The sequence below is a fragment of the Amblyomma mixtum genome, chromosome 3 (genome assembly GCF_055824585.1).
Source record: "Amblyomma mixtum isolate Tamu chromosome 3, ASM5582458v1, whole genome shotgun sequence".
NCBI lineage: Eukaryota > Metazoa > Arthropoda > Arachnida > Ixodida > Ixodidae > Amblyomma > Amblyomma mixtum.
The window spans coordinates 36,682,621-36,709,453 of NC_143014.1; the positions used below are offsets into that span (position 1 = coordinate 36,682,621).

The window sequence follows — 26,833 nt, forward strand, 5'->3', positions numbered from 1 at the left end:
CAGCTGACTAACTTTTTACTGACTGATTAAATGGCCAGAATTTATATATCTTATGAATTACCAATTATTTTAGTCAGAAACACTGTAGAACACAAGAAAATATCAAAATAAAGAACACAAGAAAAGTGTTTCCACTACTTGATACTATTTTCTTTTGCTAAGAAATAAGATATCAGGTGACAATTTGTGCTCCACAGGTACAGTAGCCTAAAACAAACGCATATACATGAGATGAAATCATTACAAGAGTGCACACAAAATAAATGCTGGAAGCTGAATGTTTTTTTGTTTTTTTTGTAAACCTCAGGTCTTCATCTGCCTTATGACAAAAAATTATAGCAAAATATACTATGCATATTTAGAAAATGGCTTTTTTATGTGGAGTCATCGAAAATTGCGAATGAACAGCGGTTCTGATAGTCACGTCACATCAAGAATTGTGCAGGTTCCAGACGACAGAGCACTACGGTCTTAGTTTCACCGTGAAGAGAGGTCAGAACATAAGAAATTCCGTTTGTTGCAATGCTGCATTTCTCTGACCAAAAGCGGAAACATACTAGGCGATAAGCAAGGTAAACGCGGGAATAAACTAACTTTAAGGTTGATTTCTTTACTTTCACTTTTCGTGCATTTGCTGTAACTCATCCCTACAAGGTTTCGCAACCAATGACAGCAGAATGATTGTTGCACATGACTTGTAAGACATTGAAAAGTGGAATAAAGCTCTTAATTTCTCTATACACCTACCCTTAATACCGTATAAACGCGTGTAAGGGCCGCACCCCTGTATGGGCCGCACCGCGTTTTCCCGAAGGAAATATTAAAAAAAAAAATAAATCCGTGTAAGGGCCGCACCCGAACTTTCCATGACCCAGGCGGGTATAGCCTTCTAAATGCACGCGCCGTGGCCTCCGCGATCGGCTCCGACTGCGAACAACGGCGCACTCGATCGCGAAGCACTTGATCGTAGAGGCCAAGCACGTGCACAAGAACTTCCAAAAACTGTCCATGGATGGCGCGCGAGACCGCAGCCATCATCATCATTGCCAATTTTTTTTTCCCCCGCGTTTTTTTGCTACCTACATTGGCATCAGTATCGCCTTTTATGGCGTGTTAGCGCGTTCTCCGCAGTTGTGGCTTTCACGTACTGCCGCCGAGTAATGTAGTTTTAGCACGATGGGCAAGCTTGTTATCAGCTACACGGCTGGGAGTTAGCTCTCGAACGCGGCAAGCGTGCGGCGGACAGGGAATTCGACGTGGCCGAGAAGTGCATCCGATGATCGTGCTATCAAAAGGGTGCATTGAGAAACACAAGCTGCAAAAAGTGCGCTTACCGAGGCGAGCCGCGCGAGTTTCCCGAACTGTAAGAAGAGCTGCTCTGCTATGTGATGGAAATGCGGAGCAATGGCTATGCGTTGACAGCGGACATGCTGCGCGGCTTCTTTGGGATGAGAGTGCACCAGAGCACAGCACCAGCTCAGAGTCGAAATACTCCGCGAGTGACAACTGAACGTAGAATAAATGCCGCTCATTCCCTGATTGGTGTGTTTTTGCTTTAAAAAAAAAGGGGTTTTTTTTTCGTACGTCGCGTGTATGGGCCTCACCCCGAAAATTGGCCCCCAAATCTCGAAAAAAAAGTGCGGCCCTTACACGCATTTATACGGTAGTCTTTGAAACTCATTTTTGCAAGAAAGTTAAGTTTAAGGGTGTGCACCTTAACGGTGTGCAGATAGCGGCTTTTGGGTCGAAGCTAACAGAAATTTTCTATGAATAATTTCAAAGTTAATACAGTCAAACTTGGACATAATAAAATGGCAAAAAGAGAATTTTCGTTACATCCAGGTTTTCGTTACATGCAGTTTTCGAGAGAAGAAACCAAAATAAATAAATACAGGTGAAATCCCGTTGCTGGAAGTCATAAATGAGGAGAAACGTTTTGCAATCATGCTAACAGCGCGACTGCGGCAGCAGCCACCAACACCTCCGCCGCCGCGGCTCACGCAACGGCGCTACGAGTGGGGTGGGGATAGTGAGGGAGGTGGGGGCACGGCAGCCGTGCGAGAGGAGAGCGTGCGCGGCTGCGCCGCTGCCGCGGCTAGACCATCTCTTCTTCCCACATGTTGCCTCTCTCGGCGTGCCCACCGCTGCTGTTCTAAGAAATGGGCTCTTCGCCTTGCGTCGCCAGCACTCTCCGCCGTCACCACTCTCTACACGCGAGAGCCATCAGCACCCGATTCACACGTGCAATCGCACATCAGCAATGGGCATGCACTGCTCATGCTGAGTCTTTTATGCTATGTCCTATTATTTGCCGCTGCTTTTGAGCATGAACTGTTGTAATGCCACGGAATACGCTGGAGCACGGCGCGTTGTGCAAACTGCGGTCACTTGTTGTGATTCTCGACACTCCTCTTATGTCTGCTCGTGCTTTATCGTCATGAAACTTTTCTGCCAAATATCGTAACTCACAACACGCTAACAGAAAGTCGGCTTTTAGAGTTCTTTTTATCAAGGCCAACTACCGCAACACCGTTACATGGAAGTCTCAAATACACACGCTTCAATGGGGGTGGCGTTGCGGAATTGAGAAACTTGGTAACATCGAGGCATTCTCTATATGGAGGTCTGTTACATCCAAGGTTCAACTGTATTTCAAATGCTGTATTTACTCGATTCTAAGCACACACTTTTTTTCACGATCACGATGCCCAAAGTGAGGGGGGGGTGCTTAGATTCGAAAAATCTAAAATGACAGGCAATCTGCTGTTACCTTCCTGAGTGCTGCGTTTTTCTGGCTGCTACACTTCTGTAGGCCAGCTGCAATGTAGCTCCTACTGGTGCAGGCTGGGTAATTTTATTTTTATTTCTCTTTCTTGTCCATTCTACCCTTTGTAGTTCCTATTGAAATTCATGTGAATCGCAACCGCTGTAGTATTTCTGCATGGTACATCGCAAGTGTGTCCTCCAGACAGTGCTTCACCCTGAGCCAGCATTCCAAGAGCTTACGTTTGCACAGCAAGATGACAGCATACCGGCCAAAACACAAACCGCCACCACCGCTTTTCACTGCCACCGTGCTCAGTGACTTCTGCACCCATGCTGAAGCCCCGTAAGCTTACAGGCAGCATGAATTTTGTTTAGGTTGATGGTGCCGTTCCATCTCTGCTGCAGTTCGAGCACGAATGACAGGAGGCAAAATAATGAAACTAGTATGCTGCGAGAGATGCAACTGCATGGGTTGGCTCTGAGGCCTTTGATTCTGTTATGCCCCTTACAACTAAAGATGCTGTTTCCAGGTTCGAATAGACAGAGTTGTTTAAGAATGATGGGGCCCCCGCGAAAACGGCACGGGAGCGCATGCGTACTGCATATTCGGCCACTCCATAGACGCTTCCTCCTCTCTGCTGACACCTTTCACAGACAGCTGCATAGGTGGACAGAGTGCCGCCACATTGTGTTTCGGATGTTCTGACAATATACAACGATCGCGAAAGCCATAAAGCCTTGCAAATTTCAAAGCAGCATGTTACACTTACAAAAAAATTGTAAAAAAAAGTGGAAAACAACGATGTAGAATTTTTTTCACAATCTGTATTCGCTTACTATGTTTCCCAGATGGCGAGTTTTTGTTTTGTTATTTTTCCCTGGGTCCCATGAAAAACATAACAGCAGGGTCTTAGTGCACGAAGCTAGAGTCAAATTCAAACCTTCAATTCAGATGCAAAATTTCTTGAGTTGATAGAGAAACTTCAATCAAGCCATATTTTTCTGGGAGCAATCCGAAGCTGTAGACATGCATTGGCAAGTAAGCAGCTGGGACAACTAGTGCATCTACAGCCCTCTGATAGTGGCATACCATGTAAAAAAAATGAGGAACTCTGAGAAAGTATGAGAGCATTTGGCTACAACAGCGGATAAAAATGTAATAAAGATAAAAGTTTTCACCCGTTTTCACATCGCTGAGCTATAACCACTCTCACGCCACTCACCTGGCACACGGATAAAATGTTCCTCTCAACCAGGCTCTCTATGGCGTCGCTGACCACTGTTTGTGCATTACTGCAGGGCTGAAAAATAAACACGCAGAGGCAAACAGGTTATATCAGGCATGTGGCAAAAAGTCAGTACGAATAAAAGTGTCACAATCACGTACCAAGACCAAAACAAACTCAAGCTGGAGGATGTTGATCAGATCCTGGCACTTGTCTAACAGGTCAGACCGTGAGACGACCACGAGATTGTCGCGACCACGCATATGCGCAATGTAGTCGCCAGTTAGAGTGAACAGGGCAGTAGCTGAAACAAAAGAAAAAGAGTCGCATTAAAAAAAGTGCCTTTAGAGAGGACCTGCACCCTTTTACCGAAGAGCAAAGTGTCAGACAACCAATATCAGCTTTCCCATATCAAAGAGAAATAAAATCAGCAGATATGAGCCATGTGCCTTATTATACTGTATTTACCAGAGTCTAGCGCGCCCCCGATTTACATGACCAAAGAAAAAAAAACTGCAAGCCAGTTTGTACCTGAATCTAACGCGCATGATATTTTAAGACCTATTTTCGCCGAAAAAAGGTGCACGTTGAAATTGGGTAAATACAGTATATTCCCTCTCGAGCAAAGATGCCTTTAACTTTTTCATATGTAGCCACGTGTGGACACTTGCTACCAGGTGGCTATTAGATAAGGCACAAAAGGTAAACAATAAGTCTGGCTATACTGCAAGACTGACCTTTCAAACACTCTTCGTACTTTTCCAGCACAAAGAAACAACTTTGTAGTGTAGAAAAATAAACACGAAAGCCCAAATTTCATTTCCTTTTTCAACCTGCTCATCAATAGGCACATCTGACAAATATATGCTGTCTGACACAACTATAGCTGGGTCAGGCTAAAGATGCCTGGAAACAAGCTGGCGAAGTGAAAAAAATATATATATAGAAATGAAACAAGACACTTATCTAGGCAGCAGTGGGAATAAACAGTGAAAAACTCCGACCTTGCCAGCATGTGTCTCCTGATTTTCAAGTGAGAATCATTCCTACATGTTCAGGGAGCACCAACATTTCACTTGCTCTTCCTTCTTGCAATTTTTTTTGAGAGAGAGAGGGAGGGGGGGCCTTTTACAAGCAAAGCGCTACTAAGTGGCTTGTCCTTTTTCTTTCTTTCCTTACTTTTATTTTTCAGTCTGAAAATGTATTACCTAAACAATAAAAAATAAAAAATTGCACTTAACTCTACTTAAGAGCAGCAATACGAGAGGCTTTCCCTGCTGTCTTCCTCCATTTTTACCTTTTTTTTGTGATCTCTTTTTTTTTCTTTGTTTTCAGATCCGCATTGGAGCAATGTGAAAGCAAAATGTCCATACTATATCGACACCATGGCTACTCTGACGTCCAAGTGCTATATCGACTTCTAAGTGTGTTTTTGGCGTTTAATTGATTACTCCACATCAACCAAATTTGGAATTTTTTCACCCACTACCTAAAGCAATTGAACTTTTTTCATATATCTTTATAGCAAGACATGAACGAGCGGACAAAATTTGCGGACAAGTTTTGATGACATGTACATAGCCATATAATGGTTTGGTTTGGTTTATGGGGTTTAACGTCCCAAAGCGACTGAGGCTATGAGAGACGCCATAGTGGAGGGCTCCGGAAATTTCGACCACCTGGGGTTCTTTAACGTGCACTGACATCGCACAGTACACGGGCCTCTAGAATTTCTCCTCCAAAGAAATTCCAGCCGCCGCGGCCGGGATCGAACCCACGTCTTTTGGGTCAGCAGCCGAGCACCATAGCCACTGAGCCACCGCGGCGGCCATAGCCATATAATGCTCTAGCATTAAAAAGCTTGAAAGGTGCACTCACTAAATGTTTAGCTTGTTTTTTGCTAGGGCATTCTTTTATTAGCACTTTGGCATGGCCAAGTGTTTGCCTGCTTAACTTAGGTGAACAAGATTAATAATATGGCAGAACTCTTACAATCTCATGCTGGTATTTAATTTAAAAGTTGAAATAATTTGCCAAATTTTTACAGTAAATGCCAGTTATCGTAGTATGAGACATCTAACCCTGATTATGGTGAATAAAACTGTTGCAACCCACTTTGGTTTTGACTGCAAAGAGTAGCAAGAAACGTTACATAGCATTTTAGTATACAGAGCTGGCTAAAGGATGATGATAAAAACGGCGCGTAGACACGGAACAAAAGAGGAGGCGAGAGGTGTCACCTCATCTTGTGCTTCATGTCTAGGTGCGTTTTCTCATCATGTTCTTGAATCTGCACCAAGAAGCCCAACTACACACTGTGTGCAAAGCTGCAAAGCTTTGCCTACCACCCACATGGTGATGCCCCTGACAAGCCACCAGCATGAAATGGTCACCAGCGGCCCACTAACCACTGGCGTCAACACTGTGCAACAAATGCATAGTTTCTCAGACTTTGCGCTGCGCATCATGTATGCCCAATTTCATCACATCAAACGTCATGCCGCGAGATGCCGTATTTTCCGCAGGTCAAGTTTCAGACAATTCAATTCATCCTTTCATCAATAATCAAGCAGTTCTGGCCAATTCGGACCATGCAAATTTGCATGTCAGGGGAAGGAGCACCAAATTTCAATAGAGGCATCATTGGCAATTTTTTCTGTCATTATTATGGCTTACCACACTAGTTTACTAGCTTCACTAGATTTTTGCTTTTAACAACACCAGCCCAAAATTATTAAAATCAGAGTCAAATCTAGGGGGGGGAGTTTGCCTCCCCACTGAAGGTTGAGATTTTCCACACAAAAACCACGCTGAAACCAGTTTTTTTTTTTTTCATGAAAACGTCCAAGAAATGGAAAGTGCAAATAGGAGTGCGCATCCACTCCCCTTCCAACTGACCCTCCAAAAGTAGCCTATCCAAGAGTGGCCAATGTATCTGTAATTATCTTCAAGGGCCCTTTGCCAAACAAAGATTTCTATGATCATTGTTCCACGAAGATTGTACATAAAGTTCAGGCTGTTCCACAACAGATTCAAATGAAAACATTTGCATTAAAAAAAGCAATTTAAAGATCCGGCCTGCTCAGTCAAAGGGTTCAAATACAGTATGAATTTCAAAGAAGCAGTTGTTCAGCCATGCATACTTGGTGCTCTCCAAGATAAGAGGACAGTGCAGCCTTTCTGCCCGGCGCAAAGCTCGCACAGTTCATCTCAAGTAGCTTGAGCACATGCACTATGGCAGTGAACAGTGGCAAAAACCAACATCCACCAAGAGACACAAACTTCACAGCGGAGCCACACCCACGGAACTTCACAGCGGAGCCACACCCACACTGGTGTTAACCCTTTGTACAGCAGGACAAGTGTCCCACCTGCTTCAAGTGCCTGCTTCAAGTGCCAGCAAATGGGAAACGATGCACCTACATACCACATTTTACTTAAGAATATCAAACAAGCCAATCAGTGTGTTTTTATATTTGGCTAATTAATAGGGCCTCCTTGGCATTCTGTGAGTTTTTACAAGCACGGGCGTACAGTTCAACAAAACCCATCTTGGCAGGAAAAAAAAAAACCATCTTGGCAGGAAAAAAAAATTTAAAAACTGTTGAGCTTTTGAGCCTTTTCCGTCATTCAACTGCCTCATAATACTTCTTGAAGCAATTTCCAATTCTAATATAAGTTGTCTCATACGTCCAAAAGACTCGGGTAAGGAAAGACACTACATCTGAGGTCTTTTTAGTCATTAAATTCCTAGAGACCTTATGAGTGCAATTTTACCATTTGTATGCATGTGAGACCAGCACACAAGCTTGCACCCCATACAGTAGGTTAAAAGCACGGGAAGAAAAGCTTGTATTCCTGTTTCTGGAGTGGCAACTTTAAGACCTTATAACTCAAGTTCTACGATTGGCAGGATGATAATTTTACCCTTACTGCACTCCTTGATGTCCAGACAAACCAATGGCATACATTTCAGCAAATTCCCTGCAGAAATATTTCTTACAATTTCTCTCCAAAATCTTGCATAACATATTACATAAGTGCACAAGCACTAGTTCTATATGAAATTAAATAGCCCACTTGGTAAATCAGCACACAAAAACACAAGTTGCCTGAACATTTCATAGTTGTGACTGCGATAATAAAATTTTTTTTTCTAGGACCAGCTTCTTTCCTTAAAAGCAAAATGCATAAAACTTGTCCTCTAAAGCAGGTGCAGTCTTGGAATACATGCCACGTATCTGAACCGAAATTCCTCACCAACAATGGCTTCATGCACGAACACAGACAGCACGGCATTGGCGTAGTACTGCAGCTCAAGCACGGAAGGCAAGTGCAGAGCAGGCCGGTAGAAGACAATCTTGACATTGTTTTCGGTGTCGCCCGATGACCACTCCATCTGAACTGTCTCAGTAAGAACCAGTTCCTTGCCCAGCAAGGCACACGCATGCCGCACAGCTTCAGCGTTATCAGCAGGACACATGACCTGGTGCTCCCGCTCGGACACTGCCATACGCAGCCAGCCAAGGCTGTACGCCAGCTGCTGCAGCGTGCCACCCTGCACAAACACAACATCACTGCTATGAACACCTCAAACGATGCCAGCCATTTTGTGTTAACATCTAGCGAATACTGCTGACAGTTCTTCTGAATAAGCAAAAGGCATTTTTATAAAGTTATGCTAAAAAAAAAAAAAAAAGTCGTACAACAGGCTCACACCAAAACCTAGCAGCGTATTAAAGTTACCAAGCATAGTTGAAAGTGTTGCTACAAATCCACAGAAACAATATAACATGAGTGTGGATTAATGAAAGCAGTAATGAAAGTAACGTGTGCCTGTGACAAGTACAGGAGAAAAGAGCAGCCACATTGGTGAGTGCTCATTATCCACCTAAAGACTCTGAATTCAGGCCACTAGACAGACCTCGATGCATTTAGATATATCCAGGCCATTTGCCTGTCAATATGACCAGCAAGCTATAACTTTTTGCAAAAAGAACAAGGGTAGGAAGTAGTTACACTGAAAACCTAGTACTTTGGCATGGCCAAGTGCTTTCCTGCTTGTATGCACACAGGAAACTAAGGTCAACACGATTAATAATACGACAGAACTCTTACAATAATACGGTAATAATATGGTAGTTAAAATAACTCTAATAATACGGTAGAACTGATACTGGTTCATTCAAAAATTGATATAATTTGAAAAATTTTGACAGCCTTGTAATGTAGAATGTAAATCTTACCAGTTAATTTTAGCCGGCAGCTTGGACAGGCTCAGTTAATTCAAAGATCAGTAGTGCTGTGTATAGTTTTGGAGCACAGCTTCGACTTATGCTCTGTCATTGATACAAATACAACATGTCAGTCCAACCGCCCAGATGGATCACGCACATGTTCTCATCACTCCTTTTTAACAGCTGCTGCTCCTATTGAAAGCCCTACTGCGCATGTGCCTTGGACCTGTGCTGCACCACTAACCTGGCATGCCCAACGCAGGATTAAAGCATCGGCTAACGATGAAGAGCTTTGCAAATAACTCAGTTACACTGAGAAAAATAAGCGACCATGTTCCGAGAATGTCAGAATCAGCATAAACGAAATTCTGGGCACCGGCAATGAGATGGTGACCACAACGAGTCTAAACAAGCTCCCACTGTGGGAAGAGTTAATCATTAAACATTGAGTACTGCTTTGCTGCGTGCAGTTGGTTCCAACTAATTACTGCATGCAATTGAACCAACACTTTGCAGATTTTTTTTTTTTTCCCTTCATTTTCAGAGAATTCTAGAACCTACGCAATTAAAATATTTTACGCAGTCCAACAAGCTTCAAATTAACGACGTTCAACTGTACAATGCTATACACTCTATACAATCGTATAACTTTAACGAAAAGCATTTCACTCCTAAACACATCAGCAGACAAAGAATAACAAAAAAGCTGCAAGAAGTGACAGCAGCTAAAAAGTGGCATTTAAGTGCATTAAATTTTTTACTGCAATTCTTAAACACTAAAGGTTTTGCCACTAAAGAAGAACTTGCTGTCTTGACAATAGTAAATTAATTTCTGTTCTGAAGCAAGCCAACTGCCTTCTCAATTTATGCTGCACATATGACAGTCAAACCCTAATGAAAAGAGGATATTCAAGCAAAGTAATAAGGTCACATCCAAAATTAAGTTCCTCCAAATCCCAAAAAGCAATGTCATGTAAATCAAAGCAGGTTGCATTGCCAACTCAACAAGGAATGAGCCGCAAAAAAGGACAAAACAAAACAAGGGGAGGGGGGGGGGGGGGGGGGTGCTCAAGTTCTGAAAATGTGCCTGAGGATCATTTATACACTACATGCAAAACAAAAAGAAGACTTTTGACATAAAGATGTGGAGAATCCACGCGGGCTCACCTTCCGGTGTTTCGTGAGAAGCAAAAATGCCAACAAGTTCGTGCTCATCAGTGCAAGGGATGCCGATGACTCTACAAGAAAATAAGCAAGAAAATGTCAAACTTTAGTGCTGCACACAGAGCTGAAGAAAACTTACGGCAGGTGACATGATTGGCAAGGCTCTTGATAGCAAGTCGACAGTCTTCTGGGAGACTGTCTGCACTAGCCAGTGAACTTGTACTCGCGCACTCTTTGTACTCTGTTGGGCTGCTGCTGGACCTTGTCACGTCCAGTAGTGCAAGCGGACAGTCAAAGCACAGTGGCTCTGTTGACACAGTCTTGGAAGACTGCAGGAACTCCTACAAGGGTAATGCCAAACATAGTTGAGAATTTGGCAGCTTGCACTACCAGGAAACAAAAGACACCTCACCTTCAGCGAGATTGGTTGGCAAAAATCCACACGAACAGAGCCAAAGTTGGAATGCAGAATCCTCCAGATGGATGTCAGCGCAGCTGTGAATGTCTCCATCACCTTGGGTTCTCCCTGACACAATAAAGAAAAAACACTTAGCAGGACATGATGCAGAACTGAAATACAGATAACAAGCAGGGCAAAAAAACATGAATTACCAGCTGCTCACTGACAAAGTTTCCATCCAGCAACTTCTCATAGCTAATAGAAATGGGCACAATGTAAACATCCTTCACAAGACCTAAAGAGAGAAAAAAATTCTCATTCGTAATCCAGCCAGTTGATATAACCAGAGTTCATATAAGACAAGAAGGAAAGAAGTTGTTGAATACCTTCATTGACACAGTTAACGATGACAGACAGGAGACCTGCTTTTGGAAGGCGTGTTTTTCCAGTCCGCGACCGCCCTCCTTCAAGAAAGAACTCCAAGCTGTGATTTCCTTTCAGAATTTCCTTCATGTACTGCAACACCATAGATAGTTCAATAAGCAACAACTTTCAAAGCACATGATGGACGAAAAAAGCTCGTGAATTCAAACTTCACGGGACAGAAAAGAAAAGTCATCAAATGACCTCGAAAAAAAAACTGGAAGAGACACTTGACCTCCGCCTCAAGGGTATGACACGACAGCTTAATGGGTTAATGCCCATATACGCAGAACTGGTCATTCTCTACTTTACATTCACGGATCACCGGGAGCCCTCTCACACCACTCCTAGCGCAGTGGTGCAGCAGTTAAACGATATGCCACTGCCCTGCGATGGCAGGTGCTGCCAGCGGTGGGGATTAATTGTGCGACCCAGGTTGCTCTTGCAGAGCAACTTCTAGCGACCAATCACTAATTAACCTGTCACGAGCAATGGTGCACAGTTTGCTCACAATCCGGTGCCCATGCTGTGATGAAGCCGCATGGTTACGTGACCTAGGTGGCCTACCTGCCTCCGAGGTTGCTTCTCTGGATATTTTTCATCGATTTTTCGCGTACGGTCAATGAGGACAGATTTTCTGAGACACGAGCTCCTTAACGCTCTCGCGTTAAAAGCCTGTCAAGAACTGCTTGCATCAACAAATTTATTTAGTGAATTTTGAGATGAGAAAAGCATGGCAATGACTATTTTTCACTTTTCCATCAATGTTTTATATTTATAGCATGCATACTGTCGACAGCATTGAAGCAGAACTTCTCCAAATCTAAGGCCCTACCCCATCCTTCACGGTGCGATGCGGTGGAGCTCCACCGCTACCACATCCCACCGATCATAAACAGCACCATCACGTGTAGGGAGGCTTTGCCACACAAACTGCACAAACTTCGGCGCACTGTAAGAGCGGAACCACGTGGATAGAAGTGAAGAAAAAGGCTCAGCGCCGCCGAAGAGGGCGAGAATAAAAATGGTGAACGAAAACATCAACGGTGCGCCAATTAGCGTCCAAAAGGGCGCTCACAGAGGTTAGGTTGGCTTGACTGATGGTTGAGTCGCCGTCACTGCAGACCGGAGCGACGCTTAAAAAAACTAAACCGAAACTAAGCGGTCACACTTTATTTTATTTCTTTTTTTTCTCCCAATTCACACTAATTCCTGTCCTCCAAAACAGGGCCACCCGCTCATTGTCACCCCTAGGCAGACTCCAACAGAACAGTGCGTCGTAAGTGGCGGGGAGGCCAACCTAACTGGCAGTTGGGAACTTGGTTTTTTGCTGCCTCCACAATTGCAACAAGCACCTTTAAAACGACGCTAAAGCTTTAGAAAAAGTATCCCAGTTGCTGTGCTTTTATCGACTTAATTGCGCTTCTCCTGAGCGAGTTTTGAACAAACATTTACACTAAAAATTTGTTATATCAAACTATTTTACAATTTTTTACCTGTTCACAACAACGAGGTTTCACTGTGCACTGACCAGATGCTAACACCAGTTTTCATACATATATTACTAGTTCACAAAACAAGCAAACGTTGCAGCACAGCATCACAAGCAATAAATCAAAATGAACTGAAATCACACAACTAAACATCCCTAAATTTTATGCACCACTTCCACTGAGCTTCCGCTTACAGCTTAAAAGTGAAAAAGAGAGCCCTAAAACCTTTCCTTACCTCTTTTAGGACAGCCCTGTAAAGGTGATCTTTGCGTCCATCCTTGAAATCAAGCCGCCGCTTTATAAAGAATCCTCCCAACCCTCTCAGCAGCGTCCTATTGAGCACAGAAAAGGTACATAAGCATTTACAGATATGCGAATAGCACGAAACAGCCTACAAGGGATGGCAGTTCTTACCCGAAAAGCGGAATGAGTAAATTGTCTCCAGCAGCCACAAGTGGGACCCTCATGTTATTCAGATACAGCAAGTAGGTCACAAGGATGTAGTCCAGGTGGCTCCGATGTAGAGGCAGGTACACCATAGGCACGTTTTGCTACAAACATATCAGCAGTAAGCATTGCGCAGAGTCCCTAAATTTCTCACAGGCCTCACCTCAACAGCTCGCTTTAGCATTTCAATCTGTCCCTTTGGCACATACACACCCGTCAGCATGCGGGACATGATGCGATGCATAAACCACACAGCCACCCTGAAATGACCAGTATTGCTCATAACAAAGCCAAAGGTGAGCCAAATGAGAAAGAAAAAAAAACAAAAAAGCCACTGTGGATTACCTCAGCAACACAGTAGAAATGGATGCCCGCATGCGTTCAAAGATACTGAGAGCCCGCTTTCTGTGCTCAGATCTGTCACCTGCAAGAGGTCACTTACATTTAGAAGCGCTGCTGATATGAAGGTGGCAAATCACTAAACGACAGAAACATTAATACCAAAGAACTCACTTTCAGGGTCATCTTCAACAGCTTTGCTGATAGCATCCTCGATACTGCAATCACAAAAATAACATACGTTTGCAAATGGATTCACTGGCATGAGGTCTTTCACAATTACCTTTCAGAAGTAAGTATCTCCTTTGGGATAGGTGCATATTCATGCGGTATGTTTTTGCAAGTGAGGTAAATGGAGTTTTTTAGAAATTCTATGGGTGTCAGCCAACTCCTAAAAGTAAAATGGAAGCATAATTAGACATTTTAAAAAAATCAACTCATAACTAAAAGCAGAGATATACACTGTACCTGCAACTTGATGGCACATTGAGAGCATTGTCAAGGCTTTGCAATGCTAAAGTCGAGTCAATCTTGAACTGCAACTGAAATAAGTATTACAAGGGGTGAATACAAGATCAATTCAGGCTGCTTTTATTTTGCAACCAGCAAGAGAGTCAGCTGTACAAAGCTAAAAAGAAAGGAAAGTATCTATATACACGGGCCCACTATCAACCTTTAGCCAGCCTCATACCTAACTGCACGCACAGGTGACAGAATGTTTATTTATTTATTTATTCAAATACCTCACGGGCTCCGACTGGAGTATTATGTGAGGGGGGTTACATAACTGAGGTGCAAAAAAGAAGCAAGTAGAAAACGGTTATTTTAACATCATTATACAATAGCAAGCAACCAACCAGAAAATAGAACAAAATTGAAAAACACACTACAGAACACACTACAGAACACACTTCAGAAAAAACACTTCAGAACAAAATGCTGCTTAATTTTTCTTTGAAAATAACAATCTGAGATGTGAACAATGTTGTCAGGAAGACTATTCCAATAAATGATTGCACGGGGCAGGGCTGATGAGTTGAATAAATACTTCAAGGCTTTAGCAAGTATGGCTCAACGGTGTGCCTCAAACTGATCATTGCAGCCAGACACTTTTTTTTTTTTGCCTGCTTGCTCCATTTTTACTTTCAGCCAGGTCCAGCCCACAAAACAGCACTAGAAACCGTTCATGTGAAGCATTCCTTTCAAGTTATTCAAGAGACAGAAAGGAAATCCTTACAAATGTACAGGCCATGGTGCTTCGCTACAGTACTACCACAACATGCAGAAGACAAAGCACGACTAAGGCCCCCCCCAAAGGCCCCAGCAATGACAAAAACTGCTCCTACCTTGGTCACAGGTTGGCACTTTTCGCAGCTCTCTAGGGAAACAAAGTGCAATGCCTCGGTCTGTGGCTCATCCTCCATGGGAGCCCACCTCTTGAAATACGGCAGGGCCTGCAACCCACGTGCCCTCACCAGTTAGAAAATAGCTCAGCCCAGAATAAGCCCCTCACAGCGCTTTCCCGTTCACCACTTCCGCCTCAAGAGCGAGCCCACCCCCCCCCTCTCTGCACCACTGTTCTGATGACAGCAAAAGCACAAGGATCAGTCAGGGGCAATGGTCCCTTTAACCTTGGCCTGTAAACACAATAAGCAATGTAACTAGGCCATTGACATTACAGAGCTCTATGAGCATTAAACACAGGTGCTAGGCAAAGTAACACGGTTAACAAATTCTGCCTTCACGATATATCGGCAAATATAACTGCTGCACTGCTAAAAGTACCTGGAAAACAGTGAGGTTGAAATAAATTCGACAAACAATGAAGGCTATGCAGAAACAACATGCCAGATCCTACATTAAAAAATTCAGGGGACACTTTGACTGTCTAAAGTGCGTAGAGGCGAAAGCGTTTTCCGCACCACTTTCGCTGCTTCTGTGGCACTGGTGACGTCACATATAATTGAGTACTAATTACTAAGTGATGACAATCACTAATTAATGCTTAATTAATGATCAATGCCTGAATCCTAATTAACTGCTAATTAATGACGCTTAAGTTTCGCCTTTAGGAGTGGAACGCGACAGCGTGTTGTAGCGCTGCCAGGGAGTCCACGGAACTGGAACGCCACCACCCGTTCGGCGCGATGCCTTGCCCTTTGAACGCAACGCGTTTTGAGGAAAGGAAATGGCGCAGTAATTCTCTGTCATCTCGGTGGACACCTGAACCGCCCCGTAGAGGAAGGGAGGAACTGGGAGTGAAAGAAGACAAAGAGGGCCGGTAATGAAGAAAGTGAAAATTGTATTTGAGGAAAGGAAATTACACAGTAACTGTCTCGCATATCTACGCATATCTAGATGGACAGCCGTCAAAATTTAGGGGGGCACGGATTTGACCTAAAGTGTGGTCACTGATGTGTGGTTAAGATGTTAAGCGCCTTCATTAAAGAGTCTCTCTCTCGTCTTGCAACGTTGCCAGGGAGTCCATAGAACGCCATCGCCCATTTGGTTCTATGCCTCACTCGTCGGTAAATTGGTTTTTGAGGAAAGGAAATGTATCTGTCTCTCATACCCCGGTGGACACCTACACCTCGCCGGGAGGAAAGGGAGGAGGATGGGAGTGAACGAAGACACCGTATTCACTAGACGCGCTTTTGTTCATTCCAAACCATCGAGCTGGCATGGCGGAGTGGATAGCATGCTCGTCTCGCACGCCGAAGACCGGGGTTCGATTCCCGAGCTCGACCAATGTCCTTCTCGGTTTTATTTATTTATATGGCCTGACTAGAAAAGTTAATTAGGCTAACTGGGTAATTAAGCAATTAACTAGGCTCAGTCCCACTTGGAGCATCACTATATGATCCGTTCAATTGGTTGCATGGTTACTAGCCAAAGTAAAATTGGCCCCGTTTGAAATTCGCGCACTGTGACGTCACGACCGTTTCGACCAATTGAAAAGCGTGACATTTCTGTCGACAACTGCTGCTTACAACGATGAGACATTAAAGGCTTTCGCCTTAATAACCTGTTCATGTGAGCGCACACAAATCCCACTATTCCAAATAAGCCCAAAAGGCAATGTGAGAAATGAAAACAACTAATTATTACATATGATAAGGAAGTTACTAGTAAAAAGAAAACACGGCATACAACAAAGATTTTTTAAATGCTACAGAAATAAATTAAATGAATGCATGTCAAGAGTTGGCAGCAGAATAAAATTTTTTCTTGTCTGGCATAAACCAAAAAGTTCTACCCAACTATAACCTGTGCCAAGAACCTCTCTTTGAAACAGTACGTGGGAGAATGCTACAAGTTTCATCCTTCATATGAACAGGGACTCCGCTCTGCAGCTCAAAGAAGAAAAGTCGCCACTGACCACCTCCCCACAGTCCCACAACGTGAATCACAGCCTTGCACAGATCTGTACCTGCCAGGTGCTGCGCTACACACAGTGCGCATGCGCCGTAACCGGCACAACGGTGTGCATCAATACAGAAATTTAGCATAGAGCGATCCAGTTCCGTGTGCAGCTAGTGTGCACGCGCTGATTGGTTCCGATGGGGCAGGCTTGCAAACAACTGGCCAGCGCCTGGCACCTTGTGGCATCCTCAGAGTGATCTACACATGCGGAGTGGCTCCCCGCGGAAGCTGATCGCCATAGCAGCTGCGGATCGCACTATGCTAAATTTCTCTAATCGGAGGACGCGCAGTTCTCTTTTTCCGCGGAACGAGTCTGAGCAGACTGCAGGTGCAGCCACTCTTCTCCGCGTGAAATTCACGAGTTAAGCGCGACGGCGTGAGCACGTGAGGAAGCTAGCATGAGGCACATTGTGACGGGTGCCCCTTCCTAGTGCCTGACGCGGGGTGGTGCTGGGCGCACAGTGCATACGCCTAGCAAGTGTTCATGAAGTCGCTGCTTAAAAGCAACAATAGCCGCACAACGACGCAATCACAGTTAAGACAAGCACTCAGGGGGTGTCATAGATAGGTGTCACACCCTATAAATATGTTGGCTCCGCATGTAGCCGAACTCCCCAATTTTCGACAGCCACTTTTGCAGGACGTCGACTCAGCTTCAATGAGTGCGATAAAGATCAATGAATTCTCTCTTTTTTTTTTCATGCAATAGTCTTAGGTATTCGAAAAATACGTAATTTTTAAACATCTATTGTGCCGTTCAGCCTTTTTTGTGTACTAGAAGTATTCGAAATATTCGCTTCGAAATTATTCAAAGAAAATTGCTACTCGATTCAAATTCACTTCAAACCAAAAAACTACTTTTCACCACTAGTCACACATGCCTATTATTTAGTAAATCACTGTAGCATTACCGCTAACAGTTAAGATAAAATAAGACTCAGGTTCATGGCTATTAATAAAAAGGGGTGGTGGTGTCTTGTCCTTTGCCTTCTAGTAGTACAAGTGTTCTGTCTTGGTGCAATTTGTAGCATTCTAATTAAATTCATTCTAACACTTAACAAGTTCAGGGCTTTTTCAAGTTTTCTGAACAGAAGGATCTCAGATACAGCAAGATCTTGAACTGCAGTTGAATGTCTAGCACTGCACTTGAAAACACCACAAATCCCTGCTGATTAACAAAGATAGTGGCAACACATTCCCAGTTCACCATGTGAAGCATAATTCATTACTCTTATCTGAGTGGACTGCCTCATTCAAAACTGCTCTATGGACGTGCCCTTGCCTTAGCCCCAAACTTGCATAAGCTCAGAAAGGCCACATGCTTTGAAGCATGGATCTTTTGCCAAATACGCATGCATGCTCCACCATTCGGTCACCTAGGCAAAAAAACGGAACCGAAAAGAACAAAAAGAAACTTGGCCAAGTGAACACAAATTAGAACTAACAATCGGCAACTCATTTGATAGGGCCACTGAGACAAACTACATCAATTTTTGGTCCAAGTAAAATTTGACTTTTCGGATTTTCTGTCGCTCTGTTGACGTTCACTTGGCAGAAGACGTATTGAGAAATTTTGCGCAGATAATGGAATATTTTTTTCTGCCACTCTATTTGAACTTGTGACGATGATGACCTTGAGCAAATTATGGACTCACGAGATTGCTGGCTGGAAGTGAATAGTGGTGTGATTTAGCCTCATATATCAAAAAACAAAAATTACTAGACATCACTGCAGTGTGCTTGTGAAAACAGCTTTCTGTGGCAACACCTGTATTTCATTTTTAGGCCTTTTATTGCTGACGAAAGCTTCGTTTGTAAGTAAAAAATAGCCTCTCTATCATTAAAATACACCTACAGTCAAAAATTTACGGAAGGCAACATTATTGAAAAAAATTCCATCTCAGTCTCTTGGAAGCATCTTGAAAGGTATATATGCAGCCTAATATGATTATGCGAATTACACAGTGCACCCCTGAATCTAAAGCAATACATTAATTTTTTCTAACAGAGTCACCTTCCATAGACTTATGAAAGTGGGTGTACACTGTGCAGATGTTATACCTTGAGGACTTATTATAGCTGTAAATATTTCATGTCTGCTAAGATTAGGAGTTCTCAGTCTTGTCAACCTTCTGGAACCCCACATGTGTTGGCTTCTGTCTCTGACATCCTGACATGCAGGCAAAAAAAAGAGCATGCAGGCACATGGAGTTTCAAAATACGCCCAAATACAATACATGACTGGCTGTAAAGTAAAGCAGTCTGCTATTGCTTCCCATTTACAATACGATTAGTCTCAAAATAAGGGGGTAATAAAATTCGGGGATTAAGGTATGCATGGATTTAGGTGCTAGCAAAACCCAAAACACATTCTAGGGAACACAATGGCTCTACAGAACTTAGTTTGAGAACACCTGGCATAGATGTTGGCCCCCAGCACAGATATTGAAAGTATTAGACTAGGGTATCAAATCTGCAACATCTATTGTACATGTTGCATTTAGTCCTCCTGAGGACAAGAGGGCTAAACACCTTGAAAAGTTTACAAGGTGCACACTACACAAGCTAAAATAAGTACAAGCTAATTCCAAAAATAGTGAATATAAATGACACATAACTTACAATGAAAAAAGGTGCAGGCCCACCAGATAAGGGTAGAGGCAAAATAGGAAATTTGCTCTTTGTTTCTTTAAACATTTTCAGACCTTTTTGAAAGTTTTAGAGACAACCAGCTAGAATGCCAAGAGCAAGCTTCAACAAGTCCACTCCGTGGCACAATTTTACATAGCGACAGCTTACATCTTTGACCAAAGAGCCCTTGGCACGACGTGCAGCGGCTGCAGGCACACGGATGCTGTCCACACCATATTTGTCAGGCTTAAAGGCTGCAACACGTGAAGAAGGCCGGTCTCCTTGACGTGACCTACGCGGCTGGTGTTCCCGCCCCCGGCTGCCACAGGAGGAGGAGAAGGAGTCTGTGACACAAGGCCCTGACTTGAAATCCCACATGTTGTACACATCATGCAGGTTCTGCAACAGCTTCACCATCAAGGCCCTGCAAAACAAAAGGCACTTGTAAAGAGCATTTCAGTCCAGGCCAACTCAACGCACTGCAGCCTGGAGTTTAACATGTTCACTGCGTCGTGGGTCACACCATGTATTCATGCTGTGAGGCAACGAGTAAATAGTGAGGCGCACAAAGAATCCGCGGGTCGGCTCTGATTTATTCAAGAGCCAGCGAAAAGTACACGTCATGTCGAAGTTGACATTTATTGCCAGTTCCAAGAACTCCCTGTGCATTGTAGCTGTGCATTGTAGCTGTGCATTGTCATGACTAGAGGCCGGATTTTTAGGCACTAAAAAGCACGTTTTAGGCGCCATAAATAGGCGGCTAAAATTGCATTTTAGGCACCTAATGGAGAAAAATAGCCACTATAAACTTTATCAAAAGTGCACACAGTTCCAAACTTCAGCGCACAATATCTGCCGTAAAATGAAACAAAAACACAGCAGGAATGATTTGGGACCTTAAGCAAGGTGCGAACATTAGAAGCCGTTTTTTTAAGGCTGTCGCGCAACTTTTCGTACAATACACATGCTTCAGCAGAGCAAAAGGGACGGTTACCAACCCTTTTAAAACACTTTGGTATACCTCAAAACAAACAATTCGCTTGTTGTGTAAAAAAGTAGAAACAATGAACACCTTAACAGGAGGCCATGTATTTAGAAATTGATAGAAACATTGTCAATTCAAAGCATCTGACAAATGAGTTCAGTCTTCGCTCACACAGGAATTGAACTTATTTATTGCAGGCATACACGATGCTTCAACATTAATAAATATGTTGTCATTTGTGTAAACAGTGTTTTATAGTTTGTGGCTTCACGTGTCTGGAGCCACGCGACTATCAAATGGTGCTTTCCGTTAGAAGGGTCTGGAAACCATAAATACGAGATGCTAGAAAATGTAACACACAGTGCTGCTTGATGCGGAATGCCGAAAAGAATCATAGTTCTGCACGGGCCTACGTACATCCGCGAGGATCCATGGTAAAATAAACATCATCGAACTATAAATCACTGTTAAAAGCTATGGAAGCAGTAGCAGACAAGCACCATCTCCAGGTTGATGGACTCAAATTTATGGCTCTTATCAGTAAGAACAAGCTTTTATGCTGAAAAGGAACGCTCAACATCAACGGATGTTACAGGAGCGTGCTTGTACTTAGGAACATTTGATGGCTTTACACTGTTCGGTATCATAGAATGTTCACCGGCAAGTATACTCCTGAAATTTACTCGAGGACTGAGAACCCCTCGTTTTTGTCCAAGACGGACTGCAACTTTGCGCGGATTTTCTCGGCAACTTCTCCGTGAGGAAGAGCAGCGATTCGTTGCAGCACATTCTCAATTAGTCTAATGTTGGTAGTGAGCATTACACCCCCACATTCCATCTTTTTTATAGTGCTCGCAAGAAAAGTGAAGTTAGTGCATAAACTGCCACGATAAAATGGCAGAAAATAGGAAAAAGGTTGCTTCGATATTTTCGGCTGACGTGGTTGGTACTGAGTACGCAGCCGGCGTAGGTGCAGTGTTCACCACAGCCAATTGACGCCGTCATCTAATGTTGCCACGTGCGTGTTCTACTCAAAACCGAAATGGATTCGAAAGCAAACAGAATCTGAAAGCAAAACCACAGCGTATTTCAGGCCCCTTTGTGTAAAATAGGGCATTTTTAGGCACCGACGTCGCAAATAGGCATTTATAGGCACTGACACCCAAAATAGACATTATAGGCACTATAAAAAGAGTATTAAGCATATTGTCAACACCTAATTCGTGCTCATATGTAAAAATGGTGCGCCTACAAAGCGTTGAAAAAAATAGGCATTTGCCTAAAATCCGGTCTCTAGTCATGACGCACCCAAGAAAATTAAAGGAGGCCCACTGGTGGGCCAAGCCACATGGATCAAGGCTCAGAAAACTGCCATCGCAGTAAGAGTGTTAACATGGATTTAAAAATCAACCTAACAAGTGCATCAAACATACACGTTTCCAGAGACACAGCTCTACACATTTTTCTCTCACTCGCTCTGCCACTTGCCACTCTGGCGCATTTCTCAAAAATGCTATGAAAATTGCAAATGCACAGGGAAACAAATCCCTCAGGAAACAACACCTAAACCACTAGCTGTGAGTGTAGGAACGAGGGCAATATGGCTTGGCTTACCTTACATTCAACTGCCAATTGTAACAACTGAAAGAAGTTGCTGGCACAAGAAAACACTTCCTCCCTCTAGAAGCTAGCAACCTGCTGCAGGAATGGAATCACTTTAGAGACCCATAAAGGAAAGAACACCATCCGCAGGCTGCACTGAGTTGCAAATATTGTTGGCCCAGAAGTAAGCCTACACCAAATGATTTGTGAAGAAATATTTTAACGAATACAGATGAGTTTCGGTGACACAAATCTCAAGGGGTCCCGAAAAATTCGTATCCTCCCAAATTTTGCACCACTCAAACGAACAGAATTCATATGCAGTCACCCAGAAAATAACCTCATTCAGACCTCTTGTGCGGTCTGCGCACCGCCGCCACTCTACCGCCGCTCACTGCTCGCGGTGCGTACCGCAGAGTTAGCGATCGCGACGTCGGCCAGCGACGTGCGGGCCGCGCACCGACGCTCACTGCTCGCGGTGCGTATCGCAGGGTTAGCGATCGCGACGTCGGCCAGCGATGTACGGGCCGCGCACCGACGCTCACTGCTCGCGGTGCGTATCGCAGGGTTAGCGATCGCGACGTTGGCAAGCGACGTGCGGGCCGCGCACCGCCGCTCACTGCTCGTGGATTTACGATCACGACGTCGGCGATGTGCGGTCTGCGCACCGCCGCCACTCTACCGCCGCTCACTACTCGCGGCGCGTACCGCACGGTTAGCGATCGCGACGTCGGCCGGCGACGTGTGGGCCGCGCACCGCCGCTCACTGCTCGCAGCGAGTGATCGCGACGTCGGCGACGTGCGGGCCGCGCACCACCGCTCACTGCTCGCGGTGCGCACCGCACGATTAAAGATCGCGAGGTTACTGATGTGCGATAACGGCTAGCGCGTTCGTATCATTCGTAGTGGCGAATGAGTTCGGAACATCCAGAATTCCGCACATCATGCACAATGCACTCCGGCCGGGTAAAATTACGAATTCGTATCATCGCGAAATTCGTAACAAACGTGTTCGTATCGCTGCACATGCTGTTCGACTATGTTGATGTAACCTTATTTTACTCGTGGCTCTCAACAAACATGCGCTTTGATCTACCCCTTCAAAAATAACTTTCCCAATAAAAATTTCTGGCAAGCCTAATGACTGTGACCCCCATCATGACCATCATAAACGGAACCTACTTAGTGCCTATTCCACGGGCCACAAAAACATAAAACGTGGAATACCTATGCCACGATCCAGCAATGAACACAGACAAAAACCTCACAGTTCCTGGACAATGATAGGTTCAGCTACCACGGTTATGCCGCTAGTTATTTATCTTGTTTGAGCCGCCGCGGTGGCTCAGTGGTTATGGTGCTCGGCTGCTGACCCGAAAGACTCGGGTTCGATCCCGACCCCGGCGGTTGAATTTCTTTGGAGGAGAAATTCTAGGTGCGATGTCAGTGCATGTTAAAGGGGTGGAGACACCAAATTTGTGGTTCGCGCGTTCTTAGTTGCAAACGTTTCTTATGGCTCCAGGAAGCATGATACACACTCAAAGATTCATATATTCACAGTGAATAATTTATTATAGCATTTTTAGGTGAACGATTTTCGGTTTCGGAACGCCGAGTTGTACAGTGACGTCACAGAGGGGGAAGATCAACTGCTTCGCTTGGTCACGTGGGCCCACAAAAGTTGTGACGCACCTACTGCTGCATCGTCTGCTTTCCCACACACGTGCTGACCAGCGCATATGAAAACAAACAACTGCACGTCTGTATAGTCCCAGCAGCTCGGATTCTGACAGATCTGATTGCAACGAGTGAGGACATCGACTTTTTTTTTGTTCGCACGCTAATATCGCCTTCGCGGGTTCGCGTGAGGATGCGAAGCACTTTGCAAAATGCCAGTAAGCATCGCTGCGCCGCTCTACCCAAGCTGCGCCCACAACCGGTGTCACACTTCGCTGCCGTGCAGCAGTACCTGAGCGCTGCTTGGGATGGTGTACAAATATCACAAGAAAAGACAAGATCGCCTTGTTATCAGAACTGCCAGCTATACTCGAGCAGCGACAAAGCATGTCTGCTTATGTTGGGAGCTTTCGGCAACGGCACCGCTCGCGGGCGCTCCGGGCGACGAGCTCTGCTGCTGCCTGGCTGCCGTGGTCGTCGCTAGGCCTATAGCCTGTTTAGCAAGCGGCAGGCGCTTCGGAAGTCGCCTGCGCTATAATAAAAGGCCTACTTTTCACAAATAGCTGTAGTGTTAACAGAATCATCTCACAATAAAATAATAGTATGGTCAATCTCCTCGACGCCTTCGGCAGCGGAGCTAGCGGGCGCCAGGCGAGCCGGACCCCGACGTCGCGCCAGCGGCAGCTGCTAGGCGCGGTTGTGAGAAATTTGCTCATATCACAGTTGTTACCTCTACTAGCAGCTCAGTATTGGTCAGCGATCCTCAAAAATGACACTTTTTTCACATTTCTTGTCCCATGGTTTATTATTTACGTCAAGAACACTCTTTAGCTCGCTTTTATGACGTCGGCAGACGGTATCCAGGCTGACCTACCGGCCGGCAGACTCGGCGTACTTCACGTCCGCACAAGAAAATACAAAACAGCCATGCCACCAGAAAGGATGCTTTCTAGATTCGAGATACGACAGCATGCATCTGTGCTAAAAGTGGATCTTTCGGCAGCGACACTGCCTGCGGCAACGCCGGCCGACGACCTGCGCGCTGGTCCCAGACTGCCCTAGTCGTCGCTAGGCCTAGCTGCTTTCGATATCGACTCCGCAGCTGAGGGAGCTTCGGGACTGGCCAGCGCTCAGAAACGTGCTCCGCTCGGCACCCCTTTACTGTGAACTCGTCCCATAATAAAAGATATGCTCGATTTCCACGACGTCTTCAGCAACAGAGCTAGCAGACGGCAGGCGAACCGCACCAGGTAGCAGCAGCACAAAACCGGCTATGGGATGAAATTTGCTTGCATCGCAGTCATCACTTCTACCAGGAACTCGGTATTTGCCAACGATCGTCACAAACGATGCATTTTTGATATTCATATATCCCAGGGTTTGCTATGAACGTGAACAAACAATACAATCGCGTTCTTCAGATGCCGGCGTTCAGCACGAAGACTGGCGCAGGCCGCCCGGCTCCAAGGAGTGCGCCCTATGTCATCATGACGCTGCCGCTCTCCGCGCTCGCATTGGCTGCCGCTTCCCGTCGTTGTTGCCGCGAGCGGCCCGCCGTTGACATCTAGCAGGCCGGACGCAGGCAACGAGCTGCAATCGGACGTTGCGACGCTGTTCGCAACGGCGCGCCGCAAACCGAGCGAGTGGCGGTTAGCAGCAAACGCGGCTCGCTGGTGCGTCGACTGCGCTCACGCGGCTGTGCCCCGCTCATCGTACGTCACTGTATTTTGGTATGACGTCACTAAAACTTTATTTTTCTACACCCCTTGTGACGTCATGGTTGATGGCGCTAGCGAATGGGTCTAGGTCGTGAGAGTGAGCATTTAGGTAATCTTTGGAACCGAATTAAAATATTTTTTAAACGTTTGTTGCGTCCAACACCTGGCAGTGACTGCCCTTGCATACATAGGAATCCCATAGCAGGCTTTTTATAGCTTCAAAATTTGGTGTCTCCACCCCTTTAAAGAACCCCAGGTGGTCGAAATTTCCGGCGCCCTCCACTACGGCGTCTCTCATAGCCTTAGTCGCTTTGGGACGTTAAACCCCATAAACTAAACCAACCATTTATCTTGTTTGTGCATGCAGTCAGCTCAAAGTACAATTATAGCAAAGTATAGCTGAAAGTACTGAAGTATAACCGTGAGAATGGCTTTAATGAACCAGCTTGCACATTAAATACAGTGACAAATACACCTTGCATTCAATCATAACCATGCCCATTTCACTAACCAGTACTTAAGAGGGCATCACCAAAACAGAGAACTGCTAAGCTGAAATAGCCCTTGCAGTCATGCATTGTTAATGTAATGCAAGTCAGAGTACAGGCAACTAAAACATGTAAGAATGAAGACGCTCACCAACAAACAAGCTCACATATTAAGCTGGGATGATAAAACGTTGACATAAGCAGGGAATGAAAATTTTTGCTTGAGCACAGATTGCATCATGATAATATACTGTTTTTTTTTTGTCTACGCGTTAACCTTGTAACATATCACAGCTCTCTTAAACCACTGAAAAGCACTCACTGCAAAGCCTATGACATCTGCCAACATCGTGAAGCCTCCTGTCACTGACCTCAGCAACGAGAAGAAAGTGGCAACCCAGGATGCATGTTGATAACACTTCCTTCGTTTCCAAAGCACCACCACAGCTAGGATCACAGTTACAAACAAGAAGCCAGCGATAAACTTCTCTTCTAAACTCTGAGTGATAACACAAAGTGCTTCACCAGAGACATATAGACCTCCACACCCTGATATGATGAAGATAACAGCACCACTGATGTCCGCAGTGTGCCTACCCACATATGCTTACATGCTGCCTTCCAGAGTAGTGAATGCGGAACATGCAAGCAAACACAAGAATGAACTATACATGCACTACTAAAACATGGCTCACCGGTTTTTGCTTACAAAGACACCGCAAGTTTTCGTTCACAAATATGACTGAGGTGTACAGTGCTTCTTGAATAATGAGCCATTTTCTCCACCAGAAATATTACTTCACTCCTAAAACCA

General features: G+C 44.7%; 1 protein-coding gene across 3 annotated transcripts in view; it reads right to left on the reverse strand.

Annotated features, from left to right (window-relative positions):
* Window positions 1-26,833, reverse strand: part of mino (glycerol-3-phosphate acyltransferase mino) — a 100,324-nt gene that overhangs the window by 11,054 nt on the left and 62,437 nt on the right. For all 3 annotated transcript variants that reach the window (XM_089578704.1, XM_089578703.1, XM_089578702.1), the window contains 17 exons: window positions 19,718-19,973; window positions 14,842-14,949; window positions 13,964-14,037; window positions 13,779-13,886; window positions 13,670-13,713; window positions 13,502-13,580; window positions 13,320-13,416; window positions 13,124-13,260; window positions 12,945-13,041; window positions 11,180-11,309; window positions 11,006-11,088; window positions 10,806-10,919; window positions 10,533-10,734; window positions 10,397-10,467; window positions 8,253-8,550; window positions 4,154-4,296; window positions 3,990-4,067 (listed from right to left, as the gene is read on the reverse strand). In XM_089578704.1, the coding sequence (XP_089434830.1) occupies window positions 3,990-4,067; window positions 4,154-4,296; window positions 8,253-8,550; window positions 10,397-10,467; window positions 10,533-10,734; window positions 10,806-10,919; window positions 11,006-11,088; window positions 11,180-11,309; window positions 12,945-13,041; window positions 13,124-13,260; window positions 13,320-13,416; window positions 13,502-13,580; window positions 13,670-13,713; window positions 13,779-13,886; window positions 13,964-14,037; window positions 14,842-14,949; window positions 19,718-19,966 (2,112 nt within the window). In that variant the 5' untranslated portion in view covers window positions 19,967-19,973. The remainder of the gene's footprint in view (window positions 1-3,989; window positions 4,068-4,153; window positions 4,297-8,252; window positions 8,551-10,396; window positions 10,468-10,532; window positions 10,735-10,805; window positions 10,920-11,005; window positions 11,089-11,179; window positions 11,310-12,944; window positions 13,042-13,123; window positions 13,261-13,319; window positions 13,417-13,501; window positions 13,581-13,669; window positions 13,714-13,778; window positions 13,887-13,963; window positions 14,038-14,841; window positions 14,950-19,717; window positions 19,974-26,833) is intronic.